The sequence below is a fragment of the Falco rusticolus genome, chromosome 8 (assembly GCF_015220075.1).
Source record: "Falco rusticolus isolate bFalRus1 chromosome 8, bFalRus1.pri, whole genome shotgun sequence".
Lineage (NCBI taxonomy): Eukaryota > Metazoa > Chordata > Aves > Falconiformes > Falconidae > Falco > Falco rusticolus.
Genome location: NC_051194.1, coordinates 59224704 through 59250798, shown reverse-complemented (window position 1 = coordinate 59250798; position 26095 = coordinate 59224704). Strand labels below are relative to the sequence as shown.

Genomic DNA, 26095 nt, shown 5'->3' with positions numbered 1-26095 from the left:
AGTCTCACAGCCCTCCTGTTGACTCAGCCCTTTGGCCAAAGGAGCTGAACATCAGGGGAATCAGAGCTAACAGGGTGGATATGGGGAGAGACCTCCTTTTCCTTGGCATTCCATGTAACCCATGGCACTTCAGGGCACTGACACTTCTCACCGGCAAGATACCCTCAGCCCTCCGTAAGTGGGAGCATATGGGCCCAGCAGCACGAGACAAGAAAAATCTCACACCCCTCTTCCACACAAAGACAAGAAGATACAGAGCCTGCCATTGCTCAGCTTGCATCTGTTCCCACTAAAGTCACAAGCATGTTTGTTGGCTTCCACAGCCCCCAAAGAACATGACTCATTTGAAAACATACATCAAAAATGACCCGAGGGAGCCGTGCAGGGAGAAGAAAGCCCCTGGCATGGCTCTCAGCGCCTCCTTCCCAGACCTGGAGTGCATCCATCTGTTTACAGCCAGGAAAAAACAGTACCCACCTGATGAAAGCCCAGGTAGTCCTGCACAGTAGGGGAGATGTAGAAGATGTAGCCATCTCCTGTCACGGCGATGACAAATCCATTGAGTGCCTGAAAGCAGAAGTTAAGCCCGGAGTTACTCTCCCTAGCTTCAATCAGCTGAAAGATGAACGTCTTCAGGTGTTTCTTCAGCATTTGGGGACAAAAAGGGACCTTCTTCATCAACAAGAAACCCACAAAAAGGAAAGCACCTTGTGACCATACAAGACTTTTTATTCTGGTTAGCTGGGGTTTGGTTTTTTGGTTGGTTTTTTTTTTTTTTGTGGGTTTGGTTTTTCTTTTTCTTTTGTGTGGGTTTTTTTTTTTTCTTCAGTGTTAGCATGAGCAATGATCCAAGCTGGACTGACACCTTTTTCTAGAGCCATCACTGAAGCCCTCTCACTGCAGGCCAGCTCCTGCACCAGGAGGTACCAGCTAAGCTGAGGTTTCATGGAGGACCTAGAGTTAGTTACCTCCTCTCCGGCTGTACCAGCTGGGTATAGCTATACTCTTCTAGCATCCTGATTTTCTTTAACAAATCTGCCTATAACTTCAATAATAAGTGGCAACTGGTTGTGCAGAGGGAAGGACGACTGCCCTGAGCCATGCAGGACCCTGGTGACTCCAGGAGGAGCCTAGCATCGGTTCAAGCGCAATGGAGCCTCCAGAGATAGTAACCAAACTGCAGCCAGTCACTGACCTGACCTATTTATCCACTCATTCATTTTAAGGATGACCTCCAAAAACACTTCAGGCCTTGCTCCTCACCCTGAATTTTACAGTTAAGAGGTTATACCAGCTTTTTCTGCATTTCTGTATGTCTTCTCACAGTTTCTCCAATCACCCCCCAAAACCTGCCTTTTAACCCTTAGCACCCGAGGACATTGCTGTCCCTCAGACTCCTGCTCTCAGCTCCAAGGGTACATGAACAGCTCATCACCAAGTACACGAAGCAAGACCAAAGCCAGTCACCGTTATCATTCAAAGGTGGTAACCGAGCTCAAAAAACACACCTACCTTGAAAGCAAAAGAGGTGGGAAAATCTGGAAACTCAGATCTCAGATTTGTGAAATCCCTGATGTCACATCTGTGACGCCTTGACGTGGCACAGCCTGGTCCGTACAAGCGTGCAGACTGTTCGACACCTCTTTGAGGGGCAACAGCTTCCTGTTCTCATCAGTATTCCATCACACAGGACCACAACCTCTTCTGATTTTGTTCTTGTTCCTGACAAACAACTCAAGAGGTCCCATTGCTCGAGATGTTTGTCAGGAGCAAACCCCATTGCCCCTCACATATGTCCTGGCATTGAACTCCCACTATGAGGCACCATACTGGGAAAATTACTCTCTTCTTGCCGATATTCTAGACGGCTTTAAACACAACCCCCCTAAATCTCTATAAAAAAAAAAAAACCACACCTTTGTGCTCATACCCTCTGCCAGCTTCATTTCTCACCTTGCACTCTGTGATTACATATGGATGGCCTGCAGCTAAATCCATACCCAACTGGTAGCTCCTTGCTTGAAAAAGACCAAGCCCACACCAAATTAAGAGAAACTATTGCAAAACTATAGGAGATCATGGCTGGGATGGAGGGAGGGGAGCTCACACATCTAGTGAATACCCAGAAAAAGAGGCAAGAGGAAGATCCAGAGATACCTGGTGGTTTCTGGCTGTTTTCCTCCAAAAGGAAAGCACTGCACTAGATAGTCATTCATACCCCCTGCTCTTGTCTGCAATACATTTGATTAGCGAATAGAAGGAGAGAAATTAGGAAAAGAAAACCCTAAGTGGAACTCTGTTTAATCAGGATGTGGGTAGAAGTCTCAGCAGATCCCATAAGCATCAGGCCAGGACCTGCCACAACTATGGACTGTGCCCTCGCTGCCCAACTCTGCCACGCTGAGCTGCCCCCGGGGGGGGGGGACCACGGGGATGTGTCGCTTGCTTCAGACCAAGCTGGAGAGGAGGGTCCAGCTGCCCATGCTGCTCCTTCGGCTCTGCTCACCCTGTGTCCCCACGCAAAGAGGAGGCAGGAGCAATCTGCTGACACAGCTCATGCATTTGCCCATTTACAGCGACGCTGGGGCTCGCGTGGGCTGGCTGTTCTCAGTAACTTGGATCATTTGAAAGGTTGCTGGGTTGAGCGTGTTGCCTGATACTATACAGATCCAGCTTGCATTGGGACTGGTCCCTTTGTGTGCTGCAGCCCCCTGAGGGGCCCTGAGTCAGAGTTTTCTGCAAATTACAGTATCTGATTAAAATGCTATTTGGGGAAAAAATAAACCAAACCCACCCCCAAAACATCAGGCAGCTCAGCTGAGGGATTTCTGTCACATTAACACCTCATAAGCTCTCCAGATGCTTTCAATCACCCAAGGCTGCCAATGCTCTGGTGGCTCAAAAAATTGCCATCATAGGTCCAGCTCAAGCCCCCAGAGAGCACTCGGGAGCAGCTCCGTCGTGGGACTGGGACAACCACAGGCTCCCTCCTGGCCATTGTGTTATTCCAGCTGTTCCTCTGTGACTATCTCACTCGCAGACAGCTGCGATGGCTCCTGGGAGCGAAGCCCACATGGAAGACTTCATGTGGTCCAAGCTTCATCGCCAAAAGTCACACTGGGCTCCCAGGAGTCACCACCTCAACAAAATCCCCCAAGGGCTCTGCTCACACCTGCCTGTCCGTAACAGTGGACGTTCATGTAAGGCTGTGCAGGACAAGGCTGAAGGCACCAAAGTCAGACTTTAAGGAAAGCCAAGCATCTGTTAACTAGCGTTTGGAGAGGTGGAAGAAGGGAGAAGAGGACTGAAGGCCCAGAAAGCACAGACACATGTGATGTCAGGAACACAGCCATGAAACAACTGAGGGTCTTGCATGGACTTGCCCTGCAGCCCCAAGGAGCAGCATGTTTTAAGTTGACATGCCTAGATGTTTACTCAGCGACCAGCCTTTCCATGTGACCTTTCTATCCCATTTCTTTCCAGCTTATATTTATAAATTACAGCCCAAACAGCAGCATTCGGACCAGCTGATTCACCAGCTCCTTGCTCTCCGGAGTTCATTGGCAGCGATTCCATTAGACACACACTGGCCTTTCTACAAAGCAAAGCTCCCACTGCCCACTGACTTTGTCCACCACTGTCTTCCAAGATCCATCTTCCCTTCTTTTCCTCCCCACAACCTAAAAACTGAACCTGGACTTTTTCCATCCCAGGCAGGTTGTGAACTCATCCTAGGGAGCTCATGCAACACCCCAGGCAGGGCAAACAGCTCCTGCTGGGTGTTTTCTCCTGCAGCTTTTGCCATGCCCCTCTCGGCACTTAGTAGAGCACAAGGAACCCTCCACGTTGGAGAAAAATCAGGGAAGAACCCCTACACTGCTGTACGATACCCCTGCACCTCCTGGTTGGGACGGGTGAGCCTGTGCACGCTGGATGCCAGCTCTGGGCTCAGTGACAGCTAATGCCAGCAGCCACAGGCAGCACCCGATGGCTTTGCGGGGACACAACCCCCATCCCTGAGCCCTGCTCTGCTCACAGATGCAGTTTATGGCTCAGCCCCTGCAAAGGCCCCTCAGTGTAACCAAAGGGGCATCAAACTGTGGTGCGGGGTGGGCGGGAACAGGGACCTGTCCCAGTCAGGCAGCGTCACTGGTCCTTGTCCCATAGTGCTCAGTGCCTGCCAGAAATCACAGCAAAGCAGCTCCCGGCAAGGCAGGGTCTCCTCTTGCTCCACAGATGGGACCACGTGCTCCACAGCCGCTGCATGGCTCAGCAGAGGGGACCAGCCACCGGGCCCGGCAGATGGCAGGAGTTAAGGCAAGACCCCGAATGACCGAGGTACGGCAAGATACCTGGAGCAGCAGTTCCCCCTCAGGAAACAGCTCCCTGTCGACCTGCGGGTCAGTCCAACTGTTCCCTCCTGGGCCCCTGGGCTGATCCAGCATGCGGTCACCAGTGTTTGTAGCTGTGGCTGCGAGTGAGAGGGCAAGAAATCAGAGTGGAATGGGCAAGCTGGGAGCCTCTCCCTCCTCCTCCTTCCCACCCCAGGGCTGCTCACGCACAGCTGCACCATGCTACCCAACACACACGGAGCCAGGTCAGAGCAAGATGAGACCAGCAGGAACTTTGTAGAGCCATGCCCAGCTTGCCCAATGCTTCCTCCAAGAGATGATTACCCCTGCCTGGTCCCACTTCTGGAAGACCTTGCTTCTGCCAAGGTCTGCGACAGAGATGCAAAGGATAGAGGGGAGTGCTTCTGGGCTGCCCAGGCTAGGAAACACTACACAACACAGCAAGAAGCCTTCAGGTTAGAGCCTGGTAGAGCTGAAGTTGGCTTCAAGCCACCCCAGTGCACCATCATATGCTTTCCTGCCCTTCAGGGCTGAGTGGCAAACTCTCCCAAACCATCTGAGATGCCAAAGCCCCAATATTTCCCCCCCCACCCCACCCCTCTCCACCTTTGGCTGCTTGGAAGCAGAACAGGGGGTTGGTGGCCATGGCTCTACCAGTAGGACACCTGAGCAACTCTCAGCTCTCAGGACTTGCTGCCATGACCCCCCAGGCCAATTCACCTGCTGCCTCACGCTTCCTCACTAGATGCCTTCAAAGCAACACCCATGGGTGCAGCCAATGTGAAGCCTCCTGCCCTGGCTGCAGGACCTCGAGCATCACGGGACACACAGAAAACCAGTTGTTCAGGGAACAGGAACGAGGACAGTGGCTCCCAGGGACTTTCCCAGCATGGTACTTCATCTGCTGGGGAATTATCATTGCAAAACTCAATACAAACTGAGCTTTCAACAAAAGAACAATTTTCAGAGCGTGTTTTTGTGCCAACTCGACCAAAAAACCACAGGACAACCTCAAAGCGCCCCCCACACAGGAACCACCGCGCCCCTGCCACCACCAGCAGCTCCTGCAGTGCCCTGGGGTCAGGCAGAGCTTGCACTCCCTGCATCCAGCCACCTCCCAGCAAAGCATCGCTGCCTGCCCCACCTGAGCCCGGGGTTTCTGATGGTGCTGCATGACCTTGGCAAAGGGAATAGGTCTTCTGAATTTGGGGGAGAGGTAGGAAATGAGGAAAAACCCCAAACCATCCCAACTCTGACCACACATTTAATCTTCACCATGACTGAACCTCTCACCTCATCACTGAAAGGTTTTAAAGGTTTGGGTTTTTTTTTTTTTTTCTTCTCCCAGTAGCACCAAGTTCAAAGCCAAAACCATTCCAAACCTAAAAAAAGTTTAATCTGAAACTGCCAATATGAGACCTTTTGCTTTTCATCATACCATCAATATGCAAAAGCATTTTCCCTGACAGATCTGCGTTTTTGTATTAAACAGTTTGAGATCAAAACATCACTCTGATCTATCTACCTGTGGAGCCTGAGTGACAACAAGCTCCCGCTTAGGCAGGCTTCCAGCAGCCAGGCCCACCCTTAACGATAATTAGCGACAGGTCTTGTATAAAGGTGCCACAAAGGAGCCACACGCTCGCAGTCACACAGGTTTAAGCAGAAGGGGAGAGGACGCTGCGAGCTCATGAAGCAGCATTAGCCTCAGTCTCTATTATCGCTGATAGAAGTGGGCGCCTTCAGCCTCCCCCAGGCCTTGAGTGCTCCTTGGTGATGCTCGGGCAGCAGTCGCATCTTCTGCCCTTTCCATCCTGCACCCTCGCTTGCTGGAGGAAAGCCCAGCTGGTGGGCAAGCTGCCAGGGGACATGCCTCATTGCCCCTCACATAAGCTCACATTCCTGTTTCTGCATGGGGCAACCCTCTGCATAGACACTTCCCAAACCAGCAAGAGGAGGATCAGCCAGACCAGGGGATGCGAGGCCCCTAGGAAAGGTGAGGTTCGATGCCAGGAAAGCGGTCACCGTGCTCAGTTTACTCATCAGTCAAGGAAAGGCACGTCCCCAGGAGTTTCAAAAGGCAGGTTTGAAGCAGTCACCGAGCAAAAAGCCTCCTCACACGACTGCCAAGCAAGCCCCAAAGGAAAACATCCAAAGCCCATCTGGACCATTTGATGCTCCGTGGGTATGGCTTCAATTTGCACATGATGGAGCAGAATAGTTTCAAAATGAAACATCAATTCTTTTTTTAAATTTGAATTCTTTTGAAGGGCTGACTCTTCTCTGAAGCATTGAAATAAGGCAAGCTGGCAGAGAAATTCAAAAAGGAACCAAGTTCTTCCAAAACAGAGCTCCAAAAGAGCAGAATGCGTTTTGAGGGGATGCACATCCCAAGAGCACATGGTCTCCAGCTCTCTCCCAATATCCACCAGCAGCATTTGCAGGGAGAGCTGCAACGATTTGCATTCTGGAAGCCCACAGCAGCACTCCACAACATGAAACACTTATTTGCTCATTTTGTGTTTTCCAGCAGAACTGTTTCTTCCAATTCCCTCATCAAGCTTAGCAAGGGGCTTTTAATCTCCCATCAGAGATGCTCACTACCCCTCCTTTCAAACACAGAGTGGTCCATTTCTGCACAGCTGAGCTAGACAAACCTGCAGAACCACTCTCTCATGGGACACACTCTTCCGAGCCGGCTTGGGGAGAAGGCCTGGAGTACTCAGAGGGTAGGAACCCAAAGAAATGGTGTCTGCCAACTGCTTTGCCACCAAGTATCGCTGCACTGGGGTTGCAAGGTCCTAACTGCGGGGTTTGTGGATTGTAACTGGTGCTCCTCAGTATGGGTGGTGCAGAACAGCTGGTGTTTACATCCAGCCCAGTCCTCACCATCCACAGCCAGAGGCCAAGGAGATGCTGAGGCCAGCGCTTGAGGCAAAATACACGGCTCTCCCACCAAAATCCAGGAATGTGTCACATGAGCTCCCCTTACTTCCATCATCAATTCAACATCTGTGGCCTGGTCCTGTTTTTGCAGAGGGCTTCTCTGCTTTGAGACAGCCACCCTGCTGGGGATGGACAGTGGTGGAGTGAGCATCCAGCAGACAGGCAGGGCTGAGGCTGCTCTCAAAAGCCACAGCCACTCCTCAGTGGTCTGGATGATCCAAAGACCTCCTGTACCCATTTTCAGGTGGTGACCCTCTTCATGTTCAAAAATGTCATGACTGGGTGTCCTCCCTCCTCAACCAACAAGCGGGGAGCAAAGTGTCCCCTGTGGCTCTCCCCCTCCAAACAGGTCTCTGAACTCATCCTTGGTCAATCTGCCAAGAACCACAGGGGTCGGGAGCAATCCCAAGAGATGCCTGAGCACATCCAGATAGAGAAATCCAGGCCCACGTAACCACCATGGGGTACAGAGGCTATTCCCAGACACTTTTTGACTTGGAAAGGAAAAAAGAGAATAATTTTAATCAAAGTGCAGAAAAAACCCACCCCATCTGCAAAATGGGTAACCTCATGGGAGGGAGGATCACTCCTGAAACATCCCCCATGTGCTTGAGACAAGTTACTAGTCTCTGGGGCATTTTACCAGCACATAAATCCGTGCTTGCCAGAAACAACTTGTAGGATGATCACCCTATGACAGGCAATGCTGGCTCCATCTCCCAGTGACACAGGGTGATGGCTTGTAGCCTCCTTCCCCTCCCACAGCTCCCCAGCACAGCTGGGTGAAGGCAATGCAGAGAGCATCTCTGGGGTGTGCTGCAACTCCAGAGCAGAGCTTGTGGCAAGGACAAGCTGGAGCCAGAGCTACCAGGAGCAGGGAAGACTGAGAGCCAGGGCTCTCCACCTCAGCGGAGCAGGCTATGTGATGGGGAGATGCCACCCCCTGGAATCCCACCGAGCACCCTGGATCCCTCAGCACGAAGAAGTCACATCTCCAAGGGGCTGATGGCTAAGATGCACTGAAAACGATTGGTGGCAGGAAGAAGAGGAGATCCCAATCCACTGCAAGGCAGGAAAAAGCAGGTGGCAAGCCATATTAAAAGCTGGCTAATTCACCCCGTGCTTAACATACTCATTGTAATGGACTGTTACATGCTGAGACTCCTTTCCACATGAAGCAGCTGAGACCACAACATTAATGGGATTAAAAGAAACAGGTCCAACATGCGTATGAGCTACAATATACCCACAGTAAAAGAAACGGATACAAGGATGATGCATGTTTGCTGTTTGTGCCCAGCTTTTTCAGTCTCCTGCTGTGCATCTTTGGGAATTAATGCAAGACTGAAAAGACCACAACAAAAGTGATCTGTGGTTACCAGACAAATTCTAGGCATTTGCTGCAGCAATTTGGTGATCGTTTATATTTTCAAAGTGCTTTTGGTGTGTAATGTTTAAGAGAGGAGGGGGAAATTCAGCTCTGTCCTGAAGCCCTACACCAACCAGAGCACTGGAGGAGGCTTCCTGCTGCTGGTGTGATCCCCAAAGACTGGAAGGCTTTCATTCAAAAGGAAGCCAGGGGAGATGTCAGCCACAATCAGTAACATTTTCAGTATTAATGAATCAGGACATTCCTGTACATCCCCAAGAGCAACCCCTTTGGGTTGGCTTTCTTGCCTCTGCAAGGTTTCTTAACCCCTGCAATTTGGAGGAAAGACCTCAAGCATGAGAAAGAAAGAGGAACAAAGCAATCTAACCTCCTTACTTTTTGCTCATCACATTCATGAAGAAAAACACAGCAATGCACCCATGGAGGCCAATACATCCCTTGCCTCTGGCATAGTTTTGTCACTAAGAAAAAGTTACTCGTTAAAAATCCTGGAGTCAGCTACTGCTCTCATGGACTGAGCTACGCCGGTGGAGATGACAGACTTCACCCATGGCAAGCATTTCTAACAGAAGCCAGAGATGCCTGGCATCAAGTAACCAGGAGCCTCCAGTTATTCCAGCAACAAGCCATGCACAACATTTTTCCTCCTGGACCCGATCCCAAACCCCATCAAATTAGCACCAACCTTTGCCTCAGCTGTTTAACAAAGGCATCATGCCAAGCAGAGCAGGCTCATGCCATCCAAGCAAAACAGGCAAATGCCAAAACCACGGATTATAAACCTATTAGAAGAAGTCACCCCGCATTTTTCCAAGGAGCACAGAAATGCTCAGGGGAGGGCTGGCAGCCTCGAAGCCCACGCCAACCTCTCCAACCTGCTCCTGCTGCTGCAAACGCTTCCTCACGGTCCTGCAGGATCTTGCCCCGGGAGGGATTTAAGCTTGACTCCTTTCACTGCATCAGTTACCTTGGGTCCAGACCCCTGCAGCTCTGGCCCATCGTAACAGCAAACAACGAGATGAATAAAAAAAAAGCTAATTTAATGCCGACTGCAGTGAGGTTACCCAGAGAAACCTGGTGCCAGTTGGCCCACAGCGGAGCACTGCAGGGTTGCACAGCAGCAGAGGTGGGAAGGAGCCTGGCCAGATCTACTACAACAACCCTCTGCTCCAGCAGGGTCAGCCGGAGCAGGCTTCCCAGGACCACGAGCAGTCCCTGGCACAGACAGCAGATGGAGATCTTGGATCTAACCTTCCTAACTGCACCAGTGCAGGGATGGTCAATGTCTGAGACTGCTGGTGGGAAGCACAGACCTTGGAGGATTCACCCTGCTCTCCTCCATGGGCAGGTGACTGGAGACCCACCAGGATTTCAGCTCCTGTGGTGGCAGGACCATGCCACCCAGCACATCCACATGGGATCCATCTCTGCTCTGGCACCTGCTGGTGTTCAAATGCCAGCCTGCAAACGGCAGGTCTAGGCCTCACTGTGGAGCTAAGGGGATGCCATCGTGGCTGAAAGGTGGCAGCCAGGATCACTGGGACCTGGCACAGATGAGCTGTAGTCTAGCATGGACCAAGCAGAGGATCCCTTCATGGCTGTCTGGAGAGCCTTAGGTGCCCAGGGGAAAGGCTGCATCTTGCAAGACCTTCCTTAGGTTCATCCTAAATACGTTGCAGCCAAGACATGGGTGCAGTCCAAAAATACATCCACACGTGTAAATGCCAGTGGCAACACTCCCTGCTCTTCATAGCCTGCGACCTGCCACCTCTGGTGCACCAGCATGAAGAACAGCCCCTGAAGCTGGTCCCACCTGGACCACTTTTCTCCACCAAGCCAAAACACCCGATAACCTCGTAGGCAACACCTCCAGGCCTCCAGCTGTGCTCGCAAGGTGCGGAGTGAAGCCTGCGAGGGAGACGGGCTTGCCACGTGTCGGTTGGGTCACAGCTCCCGCAGGATGCTCTCCCTTATGCCTGGGCAGCAGCCCAGATGGGGTGTTTGGTGGAGGTCTGGCAGGAGATGAAACGGAACAAGGAGACATGTGTGGACCACACTTTCTCAAACACACGCACGCACACGTGGAAAATGGTGTCTCCTGCCCCAGGCTGAGCCTGGGCTGAGCGTGGGCCAGTGGGCTACAGGGAAGTACGCCACTATTTGCCATTTGTTCTGCACTGTTAGTCATCTCAAGCTTTGCCAACCTCCAGAGCATGGTCTTGTACCAGGAGAGAGTTTTCCACTGGTTCTCTCTATCGTGGACCTCACCACCTGGGTGATCTTAATCTGGGAAGGGGGCATGGCAGCACGTACCCTAAAAACATCCTTCTCCACCTTGCAGAGCATTTTAAGCCCGAATTTCGTGCTGCTCTCCCCCTGGGCAGAGCCACATGTGCAAACCCCAGCATCTGCTGCTTTTGTTACACAAACCCTAGGAAACGAACCCCAGCACAGATCTCCAGCTAGCTGGAGGTTTTCCAAGCACTCAGCACTAAATAAATCCATTCAAGCTTTCATGAGATCTCACTGTTTGCAGCAAGCGGAGCTCCTGTCACACCACACAGAGCCCAGAGCATCATGGCAGCCAGCAGCATTGCTAACATCGACACAAACTTTCCTCCTTTGGGCAGTTATTGTCAAGGAGACTGGGATCAGCAAAATCACTTCAGATTTATCTGGGAGACCATCAGATATATGTCCAAGTGGCAACCACTGCAAATTGGTTTGCAGACAGAAGCTCAGTGCAGGTCTGGTGGTGAGGTTCAGCCATTTTTTTATGCAAGTGACAAAACCTTTAAGTGCCCTTAAGGCAGGTTTTGATAGCACCAGAGTTGCCATTGCCATCTACCAGCACTTAAAGGCTGGATCTGATGAGCAAAGCTTGGAAGAGACCAAGCCCTGAACTTCCAGCTTGCCATGTTTTACCCATTTAACCTTGGGCAAGATTGAAACTTTGCTGATGCTCAAAGCAGGCTCTGACCCTGGGAGCATGGAGGTGCTTGATCTAGTTGAGGAGAAGAGCAAACACAGGTCCCCATCTGAGGTATAGCCAACTGCAGAGGGCAAGCTGTTCCCCTAGGTGGGCATCAGCCACAAGCAGGTGACAAAAGCATGTTGCAAAGCCAAGGAAGGGGGAAATCCAGACTTCTGGGTCTATTCCTCCTCCTGACTACGGGGAAGAATCAAACCCAGGGGACATAGCCACCACCACCCTGCTGGCACTTGGCACACATCATCCGAAGACCACCATGGCTTCAGACACACATCTGCCACACGCCAAGCCTGAGAGTGCTGCCTTCAGCTTCACCAGCGGTGCTTTGTGCTACTCCCAGGAGAGCAGGGAGACCAAGCCTGCCAACTTGTGTACTGTAGAAGAGCTTGGCTAAAATATAATGAGATTTTAGCAACCCATCTCAAAGTCCAGTCCCGCCTGAGCCCAGGGGAAGGAGCTGTTCAGGAGCTGACATTCATGGCCAGCCCAGATGATTTCCCTGAACACCCAACTTCAAACTTGCATGCCAAATTTCCATTTGTTGTAATTTTTTTTTTTTTAATTTGCACAGGGAAGACTGTGATACAAGGCAGGAGAGAGCTGTGCAACATCTGCAGCACTTGCACCAGGGGCAGGCAAGTTACAGCAGATGTGCATATGCCCCAAACAAGCCTGTGGATGCATGGAGCTTCAAGAGCTTTCCTCTCAATACCTGAAGCTCGTAATTTCCAGCAAATTACAAGTTTTTCCTCATTTCTCATTAAAGCACAGACAGAAGAGAGAAAACACTTAAAAGCAAAGCAGATTTAAAGATGATCCAGTGAATCATTACCCTGCAATAGCATCTCCTGGTTTCCAAACAGCCCTATGCTCCAGAACCAAGTTCAAATCCCAAAAGCTCTTTCAACTTGCAAAAATTAGATCCTTGTGACCTTCCAGCTGTGATCCTGCTGCCTGCTTATCCAACTGCAGACCCCAAGCATAAATCATGATAACCATGATCCTCCCCAGGTGGGAGAGGGGAGGATGCAGAAGCTCCCGTGTACCTGCTGCTGACCTTGACCCTTACTTTGGTCATCATCCTTGCTGTGCCCACCGACCAGGTCTTCCTCACACCCCAAGGAAGGTGATGGTGAGCGAAAAAGCAGCAACACAGGGATATCCAGGAGGAGATATTTGAGTTTCATATCAGGCAAGCACAAGAAAGCCTGAGCTTGGGAACCAATTCCCTGGAGAGTTTGGCCATCAATTTATTTTCTGCTTTGAGTTTGTTGATGAGGCTGGGCAAACAGCAGCAGGAAGGGGTACCCTGGCCAGTGCACACCCTGCTCAGCACCAGCCCACTGAGCAGGGCAGCCAGCCAGCCCAAAGCCTGGCCAGCTCAAATGCCACTGAAGTTTCCCTGATAACTCCAGCAGGTGTTCCACACCCTTCAGGACAGCGTAGTTCTCTCCATCTGGAGAAGGAAGTGTGTGGATCCTTCCACCACCCCGAGAAGCAGCCAGCCAAATACCCGTCACCTCTACACCGTCTTCCTGAGATGGTTTCCAAACCAGCAAAAGCCGTATGAGGGGCACCAGGATAAAATAGCAGCCGATGCAGGCAGGCCAGGGAGGACCAGAGGATTGTTCAGAAGCAGCAGCATCCATCTCATCTCTTACCAGTCTTTCCCCAAACATTTGAAAACAAAATAAGAAAAGCTAAGAAACTCGCCATCAGCAACAAAAAGCCAAACCCAGTTTGGTTTGTCTGTACCCCCAGGAGCACGAGCACGCATCAGGCAGTACGGGAGACTTAGAGCAGGGAGGGAGAGCTAGCAGAAGGACACCAAATGGTGGGCAGCAGCTAATTCCTCCTGCCTTTCTCAATAACCGCTCTATCTCCTGCCCCAAAGACTTGAATACCTGCTCCAAAGACACAAAGCTAAGAGGAGGCAGAGCCTCAGATGGGCTTGTGGCACACGCTGCATTCCTTGCAAAAACCATTCTAGCAGTACATGGGATTTTTACTTTTAACCTGTGACACAGCCTGAGCAGGCATATGTCCAGGGTCACCCGCCGGCATCCACCTCCCTGCCAGACTGGTTATAACCACAGACTTCGGCTCCACATAGACTTTGTTAACTCTGCCTAGGAGAAAGGGCAAGTGCCTCGACCCAATAGAAATGCTTGAAGAAACAAACCCTCTATCAAAACAGCACTCGTTAAAGCTGCCTGGACACAGGCAACGGGCTTGGGCTGCTGATGGAGAGAGGTCAAGCAAGCAGAGGACAGGGATGCTCACGAGGTGATGCCATGCTCTCCTGCTGCAGGAGAGGAGCCTGCACAAAGCAAAAAGCAGGCAACAGCAAAACGGAGTGTGAAAGCGTGGCACCAGGGCTTTCACCATCTCCCCCCAGAACGCCTGATGTGATACACCATGAGCAGGCTGCCGGGTCTTGCGGATGACATGGGTCTTCATCAGGCAAGGCTCAAACCAAAGTCGACCTTGATGAATCAGTGGGAAGATCTGAAGTCAAACAAGATGAACTTCAGGGCAGACACGAGCAAAGCAAGGGGAGGGAGCTGGAAATCACAGGCACAGTGGCCAAATGGGAGTAATTGGCCTGGCAGAGCAGGTCTCCAAGGAGGGGCAAGGCTGCCACCGAACGTGAGCCCATTCAGTGATGACTGCTCTTCCAAAGCAGCTCTCACGCTGGGAAGCACATGCTGAGCACATGCAGCGGGAACCGCTCCTGCTTGGAAGCGGGGCACCCAGCTGGAGAGCTTGGCATAGGGGTCTCCTCCTGGGGACCAGTATCCCCAGCTGGAGAGGGCCCTGGGAGAGCTCCAAGGGACTGGGCATGGGGCAAAAGCTAAAGGAGCCAAGTTTATTCAGTCAGGGGGTGTTGGGCGGAGAAGACACAATAGGAGCCTCTAGGTATAGAAAGATGCTGATGGCTTCCTGCCCTCCACATGCTCTGCCTTCACCAGTCCACCACCCATTCCATCAAGCCCAAGACACTGGAGGTGAAACACGTCCTTGTCCGTACATCTTGACCCCTGCCATGCCATGCCATGCACAAACACCAGTCCATGCCTCCCCCAGATGCAAGAGTCACCCCAGCCCTCGAGCACTGCTCCACAGCATTTTAGCAACTGCTTTTGTAAGTAGGTTATGAAAGCAAACCCTGGCAGCCTTTCAGGCTTTATTTGCACTGCAGCCTGCAGTTCAAGTCCTGCTGGCAGGCAGGGGAGCGTGGTGACTGACAGGCATGCAGTGACCACCCTCCCAGCCAGGCTCTGCAGCCCCATTCTCCCTCTCAGCCCAGGCACGTGCTGGGTGCCACAGAGTCTGGCCATATCAGTAAGGATGTCCGATTGCTGCCTTGTTTTGAGTATCAATGGAGAAAGCAATGCAGGTTAATGCTATATCAGCACCGCCTTGGACAGAAGAACCTGTCATATTCCCAAAACATCCCATCTTGCTAGCACTGCCTTCTTTCTCAGCTACCCATCCTACATCTCAGACAGGCAGGGAGTGAATCCCGTTTCCCAGGTTTGACCCCCAGAAAGCAGGCGATGGAGGAAGAGACACTCAGCAAGGCCTGCTCTCAGTCCAACCTCGCCTTTGAGGAGCACAACACCATCCAGAGCGCATCCAATGCTGTGCATGCAGCAATCACCTCTCTTGTGCAAAGGCAGCCAGCACAAGACATTTTCCCCTCCACGGCAAGGTGCCTTTTCATGCTTCCATCATGTCCTTTGGGGTCCTGCTCCAAGGAAGGACCTCCTGGGTCACAATCCTTCTGTCCCAGCCAGAGTCAGCCAGTACCAGAGCAGGCTCAGCACAGCTTTCAGCAGCTGGCACCTCCAAAGATGTGCCAGAGGTGCTCAGAGAACAGCTACCACCACGAGAGAGGCCAGCCCAGCCCCTGGGGTCAAACAGTCAGCATCTCCAGGGCAAGGATGAGGGTTTACCACACTCACAGCCACAATGGATGGTCTGCCAACCACCAAGTCCTTTGCAGAGGCAACACACTGTTGTGATGCTGCAACATTGCCCCAGGGATGGGAGTTGGAGCGGGAGGGAGCTGCTCTGGTTCCCACCTGAGAAATCAGCTCTGCCAGAGAGAGCTCACCATTGCAACCCCATGTGCGAGCTACAGCTTCAGGAGTAGGAGCTGAACCATCTGCAGCTCCTGGGCCTGGGAGAAGCTCCTCAGTGGGGTACAGCACGAGCACATCAGCACAAAACTTCCCTGGGCTATGGCTCAGGTGAGAGGGTGGCAAGCAGGTCTGTGCACCCGAGATAGCTCGGCTGGCCTCTTTTTTGCAGTATCTTTCTTGCTCAAAGATGGCACTGTATCAGGTGATGTGTAATGTGTACAAGGCCCCCTGCTCCTCAAACCCAAGGTCTGTAGAATAACACTGGAGCCCCAGCACAAGTGTTTTCACCAGCAGTATCTATCTCAGATACATCAACAACTGCTGAAAAAGCAGAGGGCAATCACTGCTTTGACCTGTGAGCAGTAGGTAGGAGCCACATGCACGTGATCGAAAAACACCCCCAAAAGCCCCTGGAGCCAAGAGCAGAAGCAAAGTAGCACCGATGCCCAGCCACAATCACTTGCCCACTGTGGTTGCTGCCCTGTCCCCGGGTCTCTGCAGCAGCAGGGCTGCAGAGAGGGAAACGCGAGGAGATCTGTTTTCCAGGCGTATCTGCGCAACCTTCCATCCTGCAAAAATGAACTGGGGTCCCTGGGTATAAGGCATCACACTCAATCTCATAGAAATGCTAATTAGGAGAAGTATAATAGACCCACCACAGCTGAGCGCAGCAGTGCCAGGGTGACAAGCGCAGCGGTAAACCACCACCATGTGAGATGCCCCCCTCCAAGGAAGGGGAGAAAAAATGAGCTAACAAGGTGCCAAACCCAACAAGGGCCTTAGAAACAGCCTTGTTTAACCTGCCAGCCTCAATGAGCAGAGCAGCCCTGTAGAACACCTCCTACCCTCACCTGCCCATCAGGGACAGCAGCCCACAGATTCAATTTAATTTAGTTATAAACCACAGTTCCAGTTAGATGAGGGAAATGCTGCTGTTCAGCAAGACACACTGTGTTACCTACTGCTCCCTTCTTCACCAGAGCCTGGTGGGAGTAGGATGCAGGTGGGGTTTTGGACATCAAGGAGGGTTAGTATGGCGGCTAACGAGAAGCAGACAGAAAAACTTTGCAGGAGGCCTCAGCTGCTGGGCAGGCACCCAAGCTGCTCCCCTCCACCCACGGTGCCATTTCTCTGCCAGACACCCCCTCCGAAAGTGATGGGGCCAGGGTCTTCTGCCCTCAACACCCCCACAAACTCTCACTTGCCTGCCTGCTCTTCAGCCCTGCCCCTCAGTTTCCACAGCTGATCTAGGTGGTCTCACTTGCCCAAGGATGTTGCTTTTCTGAGACACCAAACACCCGTAACTGACTGAAGAGGATGAGACTCAGGCATGCAGCATCCAAACCTGAAGGTGATTCCTTCCAGAGGGGACACAGATAAAGCCTGTTTCATGGCAGCAAAAGATGACCTGAGGGGTAGATGTCCCATGAGCATAGCACCTCTCAGCAACCATTGTCAACTCCTCCACATTTCTGGAGATGTGGCACTTTCCTCCCCACTTGTTCCAGGGCATTTTCAATCCAGTACCTCAGCTAGAGGTGCAACACTGATGCATTAACATACAAAGGCCTGGTACCACAACTCATCATCATCATCCTACCTTCAGGAGACACAATTTTCCATCCCAAAGCAAGGATAGCTTGGGATGGGATGTGAGCTGAGCAGTGGCGATTGACCCCAGGGGCTTTTTTACCCCTCGCAACACGGACACTCACCCATCAAGTAGCTCTTCACCTTCAGGTATCCGACAGTCAACCGTAAGATGGAGAGTTTATCAAGCCTGGTGCGCACATCTTCAGGGAAGGGCAGCAAACCCATCAGCTTGTTCAGCTCCTGGTTGAGCCGGTCTCGATGCCGCTTGGAGGGGTTGGACTTCACACCCTCAGGGGGTGGTGGTTTGGGGCTGGAAGAGGCAAAAGAGAGTTTAACCAAACAGGGCCTGTCTGACAGGTTCTTTCCAAATCCAGCATTGACTTCCGTGCAGCCACAACCGTAAAACATCAGGTGGCCAAGGTAAGGCCGTGGGGCAGCAAGAGCAAGCTCCAGCAAGCCCACAAAGCAATGGCAGGAGGAGACATGGCCATCCCAGCTGGCCACCTTGTGCAGCCCCAGGCATGATGTTCTCCAGCTGGAGTGTGGGGTGATCCTCAGAGGGGCACCTTAATGTGCAGCCTGGCTGAGACAGCTCAGCTGGATACTGCAGCCTTGCTCCCTTTCTTGCTCCTGCTGCTGAGCCCTGGCAGGGAAAGGGACACTGAGGGCAGAGACCTACACACCATCGGAGCATCTCTTGGAGGTCTGGTTAGACTTTTCCACCCACACTCTGCTCTCTCCGCCCTTTCTCCTCTTCTCCCTCATCCCATACCTTTCCCACGCAGTGGGTCTCTCCCTGGCCGCGCTCCACGTGCTCACACCAGGTCCTCACCACAGAAAGCACTTACCTTGAATTGCTCAGGAGATTCACATCAGCTGTTCCACCTGCCCAGGACTGAGCAGCTCTCAGCCAGGTCTTGGCAATGAGCACATTAAATAGCAAGAATGGAAAGCAGGAAGGTGCAAAAAGAGATTTTTTATTTTTATTTGAATTTATTTCAATTAGCTTCTTTTAAGTTTCCTCTGACTGCTCAGAGCTTGGATCCGTTGCCTTAATTATGAATATTACCAAGAGGAGCACATGTGAAAGTTAGTGACAGGACAAAGATACTGCATTGGGTGGTTTCAGGCACCGCACTTACAAAACAGCATTTTTTTTAAAAAAAAAAAATAGTAGATTTTTAGAAATTTTTTTTCTTTCAATATGCTGATTTCTCATCCTTTCAGGTAGGCATTTCCAACCTAATTTCCAACTTGGCACCAACCCTCAGTCTGCAGGAGCAGGGTCCACAAGAGCAGCTCTTGTCTGTCTGAAGCTGACAACGGGGACCCGTCTCTATCAGCTGCAGTTATTTCACATGCTACAGCGGTAAGAGGTTAGTTAACAACTTTAATGAGTCCTGGATGTCACATTGTCTCCTGTGGTTTTTAATGCCAATTTGAATTTTCTAAATTGAAGAAAAACCCTTTGGACCTGCCCCCCCTCCCCCCCATTTGGTTCGACTGCATCCCCTAACATGCAGCTCATGCTGTTTTGACGTAATTTGTCTAACCACAAACTCCCTTTCTGCAGGCATCCTTGCTTCACAGAGTAGCTTTGGATAACAGGATCTGCCAGTATTTAGCAGCAATTTAAGCTTTCCCCTCTACTATCGCTCTCAAATCTTGTCTGGCAGGGCTGCTCGCATGTGTGACACGAGAGGAAATGAGCATTAAATGAAAGGCAGTGAGGTGCCTGTGGAATGTTCATTGCACAGAGCTACAAAGGGGTCTTCCAAGCATGAATGGAAAATTGTAGTATTTTTCCAGAAAAACTCAGTCGTGCTGTTTTGTAACATCAGCGTCAGAAGGGATATACCCTGCTTCTCAAAGAGGATGGGCACAACTCATCACCAAACCTGCCCATACAAGCTGGGCAAAACACACTGGCACCAGTGTTTTTATGTACTCAGTGTGGCTTCAACACTTTCGAAAACACAGTCACTCATCAGGAAGGAAAAAATTAAATAGTTTTACTTTGATATGACTCTGTCTCTGATTAAAAAAAAAAAAAAAAGAAAAAAAAAAAGAAAGAGAGGCAAAGAAAGTTATTCTGAGTTTACTCAGACATCCTTTAAAGAAAAGTCCTCTGCCCACTCACTATCCAAATCTAGTCCACAAACAGCCAGTAAGAAGTAAAAATGAGACTGGACATGAGCAAGGAGTGCTGCTCTGTATGGCAGTGGGTAAAACACAGAGGTCTAATGGGGTCCCTTGGAAATTTTGACCAAGCACTGAAAATGCTCTGGCTGAGACACCTGAGGTGACACAGCCAGCAGCAAAGTGCCACGTGGTTAAAGGAGGACACCGCAACATCTCTGTTCCTGCGTGTCCCTGCAGCACATAGGGTGTTTCAGGGCCACCCTTGGAGAGGGGTGATGATGAAGAAGAAAGATGAAGAGGAAAATGGCTCTGGCGATGCCGGGTGGCTCTGTTGACAGGCTGTTCCCATAGGCACACTGCTGTACCCTGTGCCCAGGCACTCCTGGGGCTGGAGGCTTCACAGTTCTTCATCCTCATGGATGCCACAGCAAAACAGCTTCCAGGTGCTCATAGCTAACAAATCTGTTCACACTCTGCCACGCAGTTATGAAGTTCCCAGGAGCTCCATGCAAGCCAGCAGGCAGGGCCAGGAGAACTGCCAGCACCCATCATGCACACTTGAGGTATTGACTTGAGCACAACCACATTATTAGCCACCAGAGAATCTGCACAGGTGAGCCCTGCAGGAAATGTTTCCCACTGCTCACAGAAACAGCGAAGCTTGGTCTAGTTGTTTAAAGCCTGTTTAAATTCCCTGCCTTTGGGACTGCCTCCATCCTCACTATCCAGCTGCCCCCTCTTCACAGGGCAACGCACTGTGCACCGTGCAAGGCTGTCCCAGGAGTGCTGCTCCCCCAGCACAATGCACCGAGCCCTGCCATTCAACAAAGCAGCTGAACACCTACACAAGAAGCAAGGAAAAGGCATTTGAAAGAGGTCTGAGCCCCCATTCTGTTTGCAGGAGCCCTAACGCAGCACATTATGAACTGGGTACGGTGCAAAGCTCCGCACGGCCGTGCCATGGAGTCCACCGTGAAGCTGCTGAGAAAAACTGCTGAGAAAAGCTGCTGACCCTGCTTAGACGGGCCAGCGCGGAGCTGCAGGGAAAGCTCAGCTCCCAGCGGGGCAAAGGCTGTGCCGCTGCTGCAGTGTTATTTTTCCCCAGCTGCCCTTTGAACGGGGCACCCAGCAGGAAGTTTATCACTTTTGCAAGCTGGCAAGTGCCAAGTGATACTATTAACAAACAGCTGAAGTTGCCTGAGCTAATATACTGTCTCCAAATTTTTATTAATTTTTTTAATAAGTAAAAAGCTCTGGACAAACTGTAAAGGGGCCAGAGAGCTCCCTAACCTCACCCTTCCCTCCCAGCCTGGCTGGCTGCACATCCCGCTGCCCTCTGCCCTGCTCCCCTTGGCCTCTCCCAGCAAGACCCTGCCACAAGAAGTGCTCCGTCACAGAGGAAATCATCTCTTCTGATTCCCAAGGCTGGCCCTGCGGTGCCAGGGACTGAGGTCCCTCCTGCTCCAAAAAGACATCTTCTCCCACACCCTGAACCACACAAATCCAGCCCAAACTCTCAGTCTGGCCACACCAGCCTCACCACGGGGCTGGAACCACTACTTCGAGGTGAGCAGGAGAAAGGTTTGAAGCACAACAACCACCCTTTGCGTTTTCACACTTTTTTAAGGCTCCCTAATAACCACTTAAGAGAGGCTCTGGCTCACCTTCTTACCATAGATTTATAACACTGATGCTCCTTCCTTCACCCCAGGCTTGGGCTCAGCTCATCTGCCTCCCAGAGCTATACACCCCCTTATCTCCCGTACACCTGGGAACCTGAGGTAAACAGGCTGATGCAGCTCCAGAGCCAGTATGGGGGAGGCATGAGGGTCCCACAGCCAGGCAACTCCAGCAACACATCGGGGGTGGGGTGAGGGGGGCGTTATGCAGCAGCTATCGAACGGCATGCTAATTAATTATTGAGGAACAGCAATCTTTTGGTAAATAGTAGTTGCTGTGCATTTGATTTACGCTGGCCCTGCAACTCAAACCGGAGGAGAGCTGAGCATCAAAATGGGCATCTCAAACTCCCCGGCGAGCCCACCCCCCCAGCAACACGGGGGATGCAGGATAAATTCCATCGGGATTTTTATTTTTTCACCAGCATGCCAGAGCCTACAAAGCATTAGCTCCAATTAACCCTAATTAAAACAGAGCAGCCCAAGCACGCTGTCCCCCCATCCCTTTCGCTTCTCCAGCTGCTCCCATCCCCACCACCACTTTGCCTCTCACAAACCAGTTTCCACCCCCCGGCCTGCCCCAGCTCCCTCCGCCCTCCCAGCGCCTGCCAAACTGCCGCCCCCGGGTGGTACCAGGGGAAAGACCCTCCCCGGAGCACGCCCCCCCCCCCCCCCGCACCCACCTCTTCGGCACCGGCTTCTTCCTCTTCCTCCCCGCGTACATGCCGCCGGCAGCGCCGAGCGCGGGGCGGGGGGCGCGGGGCGGGGCCGGGGCCCGGGGGGCGGGGCCGGAGCCCGGGGGGCGGGGCCGGGGCCCGCGCCCGGGGGCGGGGTTGAAGGAGGGTCCCGGCGGGGCGGCCCCAGCCCCTTCCCCGCCCCGGGGACCTCGGCCCGGCCCCCACCGCCTGGGGGGGCGGCTGCGAGCAGCTGGGGTGGCGGGTCACCGTGCCCGGGAGTGCCGTGCACAGGGGACAGCTGCCACCGTGCCCGGGGGGGGTGTCACTGTTCCCGGGGAGCCGCTAAATCCTGGGAAACACGGTGCCCATGGGCCACCAGCCACAAGGGGCCACCAAATACACCATGGCCAGAGGGTCACCATCCTCAAGGGGCCACCAAATGCTGGGGAACACGGTGCCCATGGGCCTCCATCCCTAAGGGGCCACCAAATCCTGGGAAACACGGTGCCCATGGGCCACCAGCCACAAGGAGCCACCACATACTGGGAAACACTGTGCCTATGGGCCACCAGCCACAAGGGGCCACCCAAATACTGGGAAATGTTGTGCCCACAGGCCACTGTGCCCGGGGAGCCACCAAACCCTAGGAACACCATGCCCACCAGCAGGTTACCATCTCCGGGGAACCACCATGTTCTGGGAAACAACATGCCCATGGGCCACCCAGCTCATGTTGCTACTGTGCCCATGGGCCACTCTTTCTGGAGTCACCGTGCCCATGTAGCCACTGTGCCCTGGTGGCACGGTGACCCTGGCTGGACACTAGGTACCCACCAGAGCTGCTCCGTCAGTGCCCTCCTCGGCTGGGCAGGGGAGAGAAAATACAACAAAAGGCTCGTGGGTTGGGGTAAGGACGGGGACATCGCTCAGCAGTTACCGACATGGGCAAAGCAGACTCGACTTGGGGAAATTAGTTTAGTCAATTATAAATTAAATCAAACTAGGATAATGAGAAATAAAACCAAATCTTAAAACACCTTCCCTTCACCCCTCTCTTCTTCCCAGGCTCAATTTCACTCCCAGTTTCTCTCCTCCCTCCCCACAGTGGCACAGGGGGATGGGGAATGGGGCCGTGGCTGGTCCCTCACGCACAATCTCTGCCGCGGCTCCTCACACTGTGCCCCTGCCCCAGCCTGGGTCCCCCCGCAGGCGCAGCCCCCCAGGCCCAAGGGGGTCCCCAGCCCTGCCCCAGCCCGGGTTCCTCTGCCCATGGGCCACCAGCCCTGCCTGGAGCTGCCCCAGCATGGGCTGCCCGTGGGTCACAGCCCCCTGTGGGCACCCCCTGCCCCGGGGGGTCCCTGCTGGGCTGCGGGTGAGGGTCTGCTCCCCTGGGGGCTCCATGGGCTGGGGCCACCATGGCACCCCTGGCACCATGGGCTGCCGGGGAGCCTCTGCCCTGGCACCGGGACACCCCACCCCCACCCCCCTCCCGCCTCCTGTCCTGCCCTGGGGGGCTGCAGGGCTGCTGCTCTCACATATTCTCACTCCTCCCTCCAACTGCTGTTGCTGTTGTGCAGTAGCTTTTCCCCCTTCTTAAACATGTCATCCCAGAGGCGCTGCCACTACCACTGGTGAACTTGGTCTTGGCCAGCGTTGAGTCCATCTTGGAGCCAGTGGCATTGGTTCTGTTGGACATGGGGGAAGCTTCTGGTAGCTTCTCACGGAAGCCAGCCCTTTAGCCCCTGACCAAAACCTTGCCACACAAATTAAATACAGCCCAAAAGTCACTGTGTGCACAGCTCACTGTGCCTATGGGCTACTGTGCCTGTCAGCCAGCATGCACAGGGGGACACCAGATCCTGGAAGCCACCATGCTTATGGGCCACTTCTTTTTTCTGCAAAAGGTGACCACTTCAGAGCAGTTTCCATGCTCCTCTCCTGCTGCAGGATGATGTTCATCCACAGGCTCCATGTTGCTGGTCTCCATGCACTGTGTTCCGTGTCTGTGTGGTCCCTCCTGTGGCATACCCACCAGCCCCAGTCCCTTCCAGGGCAGCCAGGCTGGTGTAACACAGGAGATGTAGTCCTGCCCCACAGCCAGAGAGGCAATGCAGAACTGGAGTCACCTGAATTACTGCTCTTTTTCAACATTGAGGTTTTTTGTCGTGCAGTCACCAGTGAAAAACAAAGAACTGAGCAGAGAGATGCAATAAAATCCCTTATTGTCTGGCTCCGTGGAATAAACCTTTCTATTTTCCTAACCCTGCAGGTACCCTTAGTGCTATGACTCCAGGGCTTTGCAAGATAAGCCTCCCCACCTCCCAGAGCCTGATCTCACTTGTCCCTCTCCAGGAACAGCCAGCCTGTTGCCTCTCACTTTGCATTTCCTTGAGTTAACACTGCCCAAAGCTTCTGCTCTTCCACCCCAAAGCCACCTTCAACTGCTGTTGTGAAAACAGGAGTGACAGACAGAGACATAACACCTGACCATGCTTTGGTTTTTACCATAAATCTCTTGTCTTTAAAATCAAACCTGTTCATGTCCCAGTGGGAGGAAAGCATGGTGGACAACACTGTGTTTTCACAGCTGCATTGGTGGTACCGGCAGCTACGTGCCACGGCACAGAGTGGTGGCACGTTGGGAGGTGAGTCTGGCTGGTATCCAGCAGCAGCCACAGCAAGACTAAGAATGGGACAAGCAAATTTGATATTCCCCTGAGGAATTTCCTGGCCTCCAACTATTTTTAGCCTAGGTGCTTTCCTTAGCCAGATATGGCTTCTACCCAGTAATGCTCTTCCAGGCTCCCCTTGAATCTGCGTGACCGTTTAGCACCGTTTGGCAATGAGTTGCGCAGTCCGACTCGCACTGCACGAATGCCCACCTTCCCTGACCTGGTTTGAAAGCCTGGCTTCCGCCACTCACGTGGTCACTTGGGTCTTTGGTTTTCCTTGTTTGCCCTCCTCTGAGCTTTTTCTCATTCCACCGTGTCCCTTCTGAGGTGAGAAGGACAGCAAAAAACCTGTGGATTCGTACTGGTGCCAAATGATGTCCTTTGTTTTCCTTGCTCCACCTTTCCTCACGACTTTCCCTTTTTGATCCTTGCTGAGTTGACATTTTCAGGGATGAGACACCTCTCCTGAGCGGCGAGGCGAGGCTCAGAGCCCCATGTGTTATGTGTAGGCGTGAGACTGCCTGTTCCCACCTGCATCACTTGTGCTGTTACCTGCACTGAATGGGACCTGCTATTTTACTGCTCCATCCTGTAACACCCCTTTGACATCCTCCCTAGGACGAGTAAACATCACCAAATGCAGCCTCCTCACCATTCACACCCCATTTAGGACACTGGTGTCAAACAGCAGAGTTTCCAGCATGGATCGGGCAGAGCTTGACCTCCTGGAGCTGTGGGAATATCTCTCTTATTCCCACGTGGGTGCAGAGGAACACGGAGAGATGGTCCCTGGGATGTCAGCTCGTCCCCTGCTCTGGTCACCCCTTCAGCATCCTGACAGCCCTACAGCCTCCACTGCCGAGTTTTTCCAACCCTCTCACTGGAAAGACTTGCCTGACGTGCCAGCACATTGCAGACAGAGCTGTAAAGGATAGAAAGCCAGACCCACACACATCGTATGTGGTTTGGTTTTTTTAAGCTGTTTGCAAATTCCAGGGATAAATTTTTGAAATGACACTCGATCACTTCTTGCCAAAGGGCAAAGCAGAAGCAGCTAATGATATAAAAAATGTCCCAGGTCAGCAAAGCTGATGTCAGTTTGATGGGAAATGTGTTAATACATTTGTTTATAACCTTCCTAGACCATACATAGATGCACAGTAATTTAGCCATGCTTTTAATAAGGCAGGCAAAGATGCAGCCCAGCCCTGGAAATTGCACTCCAGTGTCTCCATCAAGTGGAGAAGGGAAGCTGGGGGAGGAAGGTGTCCCAGCTGCCAGCACCACGGGCTGCCCAGTTCTTGGGTGTCTCGGGGGCAGGCAGGGCTGTGGGAAGGCAGTTTCCAGAGGACATCCCTGGGTCCAGATTTCAGCCACTGTGAAACTCAGCTGCGCAGCTCTACCAAAGCAAAAGGCAGAAATAAGTGTCTGTGGGTTTATAACTGTTTGCCTGTATCCATCTCTCCTGCAGACTTGAGGTTGGGAATAGGTGACAGGTGGAGGG

At 52.5% G+C, this 26095-nt stretch overlaps 1 protein-coding gene across 8 annotated transcripts in view; it reads right to left on the bottom strand.

Moving 5' to 3' along the window:
• LOC119152913 (aryl hydrocarbon receptor-like) overlaps positions 1–26095 on the bottom strand; it is a 38458-nt gene that overhangs the window by 7152 nt on the left and 5211 nt on the right. For 2 of the 8 annotated variants that reach the window (XR_005105977.1, XM_037398696.1), the window contains exons 1-3: positions 17544–21783; positions 4353–4471; positions 478–567 (exon numbers count right to left, since the gene is read on the bottom strand). Coding sequence is in view for 7 of the 8 variants with exons in the window: in XM_037398696.1 (XP_037254593.1) it covers positions 478–567; positions 4353–4471; positions 17544–17829 (495 nt within the window). In the remaining variant the exon portion in view is untranslated. Of the gene's footprint in view, positions 1–477; positions 568–4352; positions 4472–17543; positions 21784–21925; positions 22004–26095 lie in introns of those variants that run through there. The other 6 variants (XM_037398700.1, XM_037398703.1, XM_037398697.1 and 3 more) reach the window with 5 other exon arrangements.